Source organism: Parasteatoda tepidariorum, chromosome 4, assembly GCF_982258835.1.
Source record: "Parasteatoda tepidariorum strain Cologne lab strain chromosome 4, Ptep-v5.0, whole genome shotgun sequence".
Taxonomy (NCBI): Eukaryota; Metazoa; Arthropoda; class Arachnida; order Araneae; family Theridiidae; genus Parasteatoda; species Parasteatoda tepidariorum.
Genome location: NC_141758.1, coordinates 24,552,310 through 24,560,264, shown reverse-complemented (window position 1 = coordinate 24,560,264; position 7,955 = coordinate 24,552,310). Strand labels below are relative to the sequence as shown.

At 28.7% G+C, this 7,955-nt stretch overlaps 1 protein-coding gene across 2 annotated transcripts in view; it reads left to right on the top strand.

Annotated features, from left to right (window-relative positions):
* Window positions 1–4,912: 4,912 nt before the first annotated feature.
* The window catches only part of LOC107442449 (WD repeat-containing protein 62), a 143,945-nt gene continuing 140,902 nt past the window's right edge, over window positions 4,913–7,955 (top strand). For both annotated transcript variants that reach the window (XM_087160800.1, XM_087160799.1), the window contains exon 1: window positions 4,913–5,047. In XM_087160800.1, the coding sequence (XP_087016926.1) occupies window positions 5,006–5,047 (42 nt within the window). In that variant the 5' untranslated portion in view covers window positions 4,913–5,005. The remainder of the gene's footprint in view (window positions 5,048–7,955) is intronic.

Below are 7,955 nucleotides of genomic sequence, written 5' to 3'. Positions count from 1 at the left end.
AGTGCATATTTAGTGGAAAAAAAAACTGTCTTTTAACAAAATTTTCTACACTGGGGGACAAAATTAAGAGATGGAAAGCATTTTCGAACATTCATTCGCACATGCAAGATACCCTCATATCGCTTTATGTGTTTGACAATGGATCCGCGAATGCCCAGAGGTACAGGCAGGAGGTCCTAAAGACCTCTGTGGGTCTTTTCAAGGGTGCTGTAGGCCCTGAGTTCATTTTTATGGACGATAATGCGCGACCACATAGGGCTCTCATGGTTGATGAGTATCTGGAAAGCGAGGATATTCAACGAATGGATTGGCCAGCCAAATCCCCTGACCTGAATCCTATTGAACATGCTTGGGATGCTCTTGGGAGAGCTATTGCGATGCGCCAACCTCCCCCCCAGAACCATTCTGGAGTTAAAAATTGCTCTGGTGGAAGAATGGGAGGGTCTTCCACAAGTCCTCCTTAACTCCCTTATTAACAGCATGCATACTCGTTGTGCATGCTGTCTGTCTGTCAGGGGTGACCATACACCATACTAGAGGCAACACACACTGTACAAGCCTCACTTTTATTGTCATCTTTTATTCTTAAGTTCAGACTACATTGGATTTATTGGCAATAGGTCTTGCCAGTGAATGGCACTTTCATTTTTGTTTTGCATTCTTTATTATCATGGAATAATCTATATCCATACCAAATTTCATTTATTTATATTCAGTATTTTTTTAGATGTTTGGAAAATTTTTTCCATGTCTTAATTTTATCCACCAGCGTAGTAGTTTCGGGCCATCTATATACATATTTCTCTTACACGGCGATAAAAAAAGGCCTCATTACAACTCCCCGAATGGCAACGCTAGAAAATAGACCAGTGATTGCCGCTAAAAATGTCACATGCCAAATCTAGCTAAGATGGCTCAACATATAGCGCTTTTAAAAGCGGAAACTGAAATAACCAGGGAGAGCATAAGCTAGGCAGAAGTCTTTGTCGATAGATCTCTATTTTAGTTTTTTGTCCAAAGCGTTTTTTTTTTCACGAATTTATGTATTACGAATTTATTTGACAATTTTTGATTTATATCACGAATTACTAGAATTTATTTGTTTATGCAGGTTTTTCCATTGCAATTCACTTATTTCAATTTTTAATAGACTTAATTATAGCCGAAATTTTAACCTTTTTAAAGAGATATCAGTTTTAGAAATTTTATCTTAAGATTTTATACTATAGCACATTTCTAATAGATTTAACGAATTACGTGTCATTTATTTGAATTCAAATTTATTTTAAGAACTCAGTATTTACTAAAAAGATGTAATTTCTTTTAGAAAAAAAAAGTTGTTATATGGATTTGAATGATTGTTTTGAATTCTTGATTGCTTTGAATTTTGTGCATTTGCAATGTACCCAAGTTAGTAGCGAGTGAAGCGAGCTTTGTTAGCGAAGCAAACCATATAACATTGCGTAGCAATTCTCGGGGGTTGGCGAGCGTTAGCGAGCAGGGGGCGCAGCCCACTAGTATATAAAATTCTAATGATGGTGTCGCAGTTTTCCATTGTTGTCGGTGCATTTTTAGTGGCCAGAAAGTCACGTGGTGTGATCCAGTTTTTCCTCATTCGTCTCCTTATTGTTTTGGTTGTAGTCAGCATAAAATTAATAAAAGTCATGCTTTTCTATAAATATTTTTGAATCCCTAACTTAAAGTTCTTTTCCTGTATTGCTATTATTACGCTTTTAATTCAAGAGTTTAAAACTGAGAGAATTGCTGTTTTTTTATTAGTATTATAATGTAAATCTGCCTTACATTTTAAGATAAAGTTATTTAGAAAGGTGGTCTAACAATTATTATTTTTGAGCAAATAACATTAATATACTGTTATAAATTACAGTTAAAGAGATCTGTTAAATGATTTAGAACTTAAGGATCAGCTTCATGCACAATGAGATGCAGGAAAAAAAAAGTATTTAATATATCCTACCGTTTGGTAAGCGAAAATATTAAATTAAGGATGTGAACTCATGAAATTTGTTTCAACAATATAACGTTATAACAACATAAATGTTATTTAAAAAAATGATTACTTAGAAAAATCACTTCTGTTTACCAATAGATCTAAATATCTAATATATATAATTCTCTTACGTGGCTCCCAAATTTTGGCTGTATTTTTTTTCTGCCGGTGGCAACGTTTGCTTCGTTTTGCTTACGCTACTATTTCTGTTACACGGCGAATCGACCCATGATTGCCGCTAAAAATGTCACATGCCAAATCTATCTGAGGTGACTCAACATATAGCACTTTTAAAAACGGAAACTGAAATAACCAGAGAGCATAAACTGCGGCAATCTCATACTATTAAGCTAGGCAGAAGTGAGTAGTCTTTGTCGATAGATCTCTATTTTAGTATTTTGTCGAAAGCGCTTTTTTTCACGAATTTATACATTACGAATTTATTTGACGATTTTTGATTTATATCACGAATTATACTATAGCACATTTCTAATAGGTTTAACGAATTACATGTCATTTATTTGAATTCAAATTTATTTTAATGACTTAGTATTTACTAAAAAGATGTAATTTTTTTATATGTTATTTTTTTATATTGTTTTGAATTCTTAGAATTGTGTGCATTTGCAATGTACCTAAGTTAGTAGCGAGCGAAGCGATCTTGGTACGCGAAGCAAACCATATAAGATTGCGTAGCAATTTTCGGGGGTTGGCGAGCATTAGCGAGCAGGGGGCGCAACCCACTAGTATATTATAAAATTATTATAAAAATATTATAATATTATTTTAATCTGCTAATTTTACTTTTAATATCGTTATTATTACCGATGTTTAAGCATGTTTTTATTATGTCACACTTTTTCTCATTACTCTCTGCCTCTTGTCACAAATTGTTGCAATTTCATGCTCAGATCCCATTGACGCTCAGAGAAGGGGGCGGAAGGAGATCCCCGGATCCAGTCAAAGGGGGCATCCAATCGTCCACTAAAACTTTAAATATGTCTAGATTTAAAGTTTAATCTGGATTAGTAGTACTAGTTTTATCTGGAAATTTTAATTTTCTGTCAGATAAATAAATATTTGATTGAAGTGAAATATTTTATGAAGAATAAAATGCGATTTGCATCAAATTTAATAATGAAGTTTCAGGTATTTCAAACTTGAATATTTATTTTCTTTAGAGGAAACTCATGGCTATTTCGTTGGAAATTAAAATATGGAATGAAATTTTTATTAACATGTATAGTTTAAATGGTTTTTTTTTAACTTTTAAATTTATTATAATTTTTTTTTCAATCTAGAAGTAATATTACTAAACTTTTTTTTCTGGGGATTGCAGTCTCACGTATCTGTACGTCACTGTTCTCACCCCTCCAGAGTAGCATTGACGTTATTTGTGGTCGGTCCCTTGGGCAACATTTCACAGAAATTTTTGTTGTTGTTGTATTTAATCAAGTACTCGATCAAGTACTTAATCAAGTACTTAGTTAATTAGGGTGTGGGGATTTCAAATCTATAATTATTTTTGTTAGGAAAAGTAAGGATTTTTTTGAAATGAAATTTTTGGTTTAAGTTATTTTGTGTCTGAATGTACGAATTTATAAGGAACGCACATGCTTTTATACGCACATATACACTTGTTTGCTGCTTTGAAAATAATATTTCAGACGAAAAAACATGTGACCTTGATGTAAAACATAAACTGAAATCTATTATCGCCTTCATCCTACCATTTTCTTAGTAGCAGAGAAGTGGGGACACTCAGTAGTCTCTCGATTGGATTTTAAAAAATCCTGGTGCGAACTATATTATAAAAAGTGCATAAAAACAGTAGTTTGTAGCGAGAAACCGATTGTAGATTTCAAACCAGCAATGCGTTAGTATCAAAAATTTGTTAAATATAGCTCCTGCATCAGGAAAAAAAATTTCTTCCAGTGTTATAATTTTTAAGTTATGAAAAATTTTAACAGTTTCGTCTTTGTTTAACTAAAATCATTCCTCACTTTATTTTTCGTTTGAATTTCTAATTATTTTTGGTAGTTACGAATGTGTAAAATAGGCTCTATATTTTCAACAATTTGGATACCGCTATTTACTTTTCTCTATAACATAGGAACTTTTTATTTATAATGGAGGTGGGTGGGGGTGAGAGCAATACAAAGTTTAAACAGCCACGGGAATAGAGGGAAATGATGTGTACGCATTTTATAGCATATTCATTTGTGTTTACTTGTTTTATTGTGTTGTTGTGGATATATGTCTGTTTCAATAAGTAGAAATTTCAATAGGTCCCTCGTACTATTTTATTTTTGGGTAAAAAAATAAATAAATTCATTATTCATCATCAATACGCAGGGTGCAGCTTAAAAAAAAACGAACAATTTTTATAAATTTTTGAAAAAATAACAGCATTGACAAATAACAAATAATTATAAAAGAAGACTGTAGCTAATTAATAAGTTTAATTGGTTTCAAAGAAAAATATATTACAGATAAAAAATAGCTTTGAGTTCGATTTTTTTATATCCGATAAATTTCAAAAAAAAAAAAAACTATTGAAACTATGCATTATAATTTCGCCCCCTTTAAAAAGTGCTTAATTTTTTTTAACCAACAGATTTTTTTTCTTTTTTTTTCCGAACAATGACCATAGTATGCAGATCCAGCAAAAAAATTTTCACTTTCGTATAAAAAAGCTCATTTAAATAAATTCCAGTGAATTTTTTTCTTTCTTCAAATCTAAAGACCTCGTCTGTTATACACCTCTGTCTCGGTTACCTGCTCACAAGATGATTTCGACTATAGTAAAAAAACATCGTAAAGATCACCACCTCACCTTTTCCCACTCTCTCGAACAGCCGGCCAACGCTCCATGACGTCACAAGCTGTCAGGTGAGGATCAACCCACTCACAGCGTAGGGGTGATCTGTCAGTCGTTCAAACAACTCCGATCCAACGATTCCGAATTATTTCGAATATTATACCGATTTGGAGATGGAGAGAGAGGATGTTTCCCCGAACAGTACCGTCAAAAAGGTAAGTTCGAACAAATTCTTTACTTGGGATCGTTTGTTTACATTTTATTGGAAGTAAACAAAGAGGGGTGGGGGTTGAAGGGTGAACCAGGTGGTCTGACTGTGTTTACACGTGGCTTGACAGGTGGGGCCGTTTGGGATTTTTCAAAGGTAAGAAAAATAGGTGGGAATGTGTGTCATTATGAACAGACCGGTGGTCAGTATAGCGGTCAGTCTGCTCTGGTTTTTGTTTCGTTTCTTTTTCCTGTTTGGTTTTGTGTGTGAAAAAAAAATTCTTATAGTGTAACTATTGATAAGTATTTGCATACCTTTTATGTAAGACACAGTAAAAGTTTACATAAATTTTTAAATCTTGTCAAACAATGCGAATAAAATGATTAAAGTAGGTGATTTTTCATAAAAATAATAATTTAAAAAAAAAAACTTATGAAAGATCATTTATATACACAGCTCATATTACTTTGTAATATTATTTAATAATAAGTTTTTTTCTCTTCCTTTCATTCAGAAACTTTATTTCATTTATTATTCTTTAACTCTCAACGAATTTTTTTATTATTAATAATGTTATTGTTATTTTAATTTTCAGTATAAAAAAATAAACTAGCGAAAACATTTTGTAATTTGGCGCATGATTTAAAACACCCAGATCTTTTTTTTTCCATGTTTTCTTCTTAAGTTCTTTTTAATTATTATTATTACTTTTGGTGAAATATATGATACTAACTAAATCAAAGGTATTAAATAAGAAGAATGGTATCAGTAATATTTAAATAACATGTATAATAACAAATGTAGATTTAATTATTAATAAAAGTCGAGGGAAGTAGCAATGTTTAAATAGAATTGGTGTAATTAATTATTATTAAATCAAAGGACTGGAATTAATTAACTCTAAATAAATAACTGTAATTAGTTATGTTTAAATAAAATGAATGAAATAAATTGTGTTTAAATAAAATTAATGCTATCAGTTATATTTAAATAACATATGTAGACTTAATTATAAATAATAATAGAGGGAATTAGCAATGTTTAAAAATAATTAATGTAACGAATTGTTATAATATAAAATGAGTGGAATTAAACAAGTTTAAATAAATAATAAAATAAATAAGGTTTAAAAAAACGAAAGAAATAATTTATGCTTAAATAAAATGAACGGTATTAGTATTATTTAAATAACATGTGTAGATTTAATTATAAATAACAATGGCGGGAATAAGCTATGTTTAAATATAATTAGTGTAATTATTTACTTTTAAATTAAACGAACGCAATTAATTAAGTTTTAAATAAAAACTGTGATTATTTAGGTTTATATAAAATGAATGAAATAAATTATGTTTAAATAAAATCAACAGTGTCAGTAATATTTAAATAACATGTGTAGATTTAATTATAAATAATGGCGGAAATTAGTTATGTTTAAATAGAATTAGAGTAATTTTTTTACTTTAAAATTAATAGAGTATAAATAAATTACTGTGATTAGTTAGACTTAAATAAAATGAATTAAATAAATGCAAAAAAACGAATGAAATAATTTTCGCTTAAATAAAATGAACGGTATTTGTATTATTTAAATAACACGTGTAGATTTAATTACAAATAAAAATGGCGGGAATAAGTTATGTTTAAATATAATTAGTGTAATTATTTACTTTTAAATTAAATGAATGGAATTAATCAAGTCTAAATAAAAACTGTAATTAGTTAGGTTTAAATAAAATGAATGAAATAAATTATGTTTAAATAAAATTAATGGTATCAGTAATATTTAAATAACGTGTGTAGATTTAATTATAAATAATGGCGGGAATTAGTTATGTTTAAAGAGAATTAGTGTAATTTATTACTTTAAAATTAAGAGAAAGGAATTAATCGAGTATGAATGAATTACTGTGATTAGTTAGGTTTAAATAAAATGAATGAAATAAATTATGTTTAGATAAAATTAATGGTATCAGTGATATTTAAATAACATGAATAGATGCGAAGTATGACATCACATGTGTTATTAATTCACATGTGTAGGTTTAATTATATTAAAATAAAAATTGAGGAAATTAATATGTTTGAATAAGTTTAATGTAATTAATTGCTTTAAAATTAAATGAGTGAAATTAATGAAGAATAAATAAGTAAATATTAAATAAATGTGATTAGTTAGGGTAAACTGAGTGAAATAAATTATATTCAAAAAATTCATGTTATCAGTAATATTTAAATAATGTGTGTAGATTTAATCATAAATAAAAGTGGCGGGAATTAGTTATGTTTGAATAGAATACGTGTATTTATTACGTTTAAATAGAATGAGTGAAATTATTTTAGTTTAAATTTAAATAAATAAACATGCTTAGCTATGCTTGAATAAATAAATGAGATTAGTTATGTTTAAAAAATAAAACGGAATTAAATGTATTTAAATCAAATGTGTAGATTTAATCTTACTAATTTAAAAGGAAGCGAATTATTGAAGTTTGAATGCAATTAATTTTGTTAAAATGAAATGATTACTTAAACGAAATGAATGTAATTAATTACGTTTAACTGAAGTGGATTTGATTATGCTTATAATGAATGCCAATAATTATGCTTAAGTGGACTTTAGGAAATTTTTTTCTAAAAATAATATGTTTAAAGTTATTAATAGAAATGTAACATTTTGCAAAAAAAAAAAAAAGAAGAAAAAATGAATCACAAAAAATGTACAAAAAAAAAAATAAAAATTTATATCTGGAACATTTGAATTTTTTCCGCAGAAATGCTTTCGTAAATGAAGTAAAAGTTTGGGATACATAAATCAGAGTCTGTATGTATTCTGTATTAACTATCAAGCGATAAAACCGTAAATTATCCAATAATTTTTTTAATAATTTATTTCAAAGTAACAAAGTTATTTG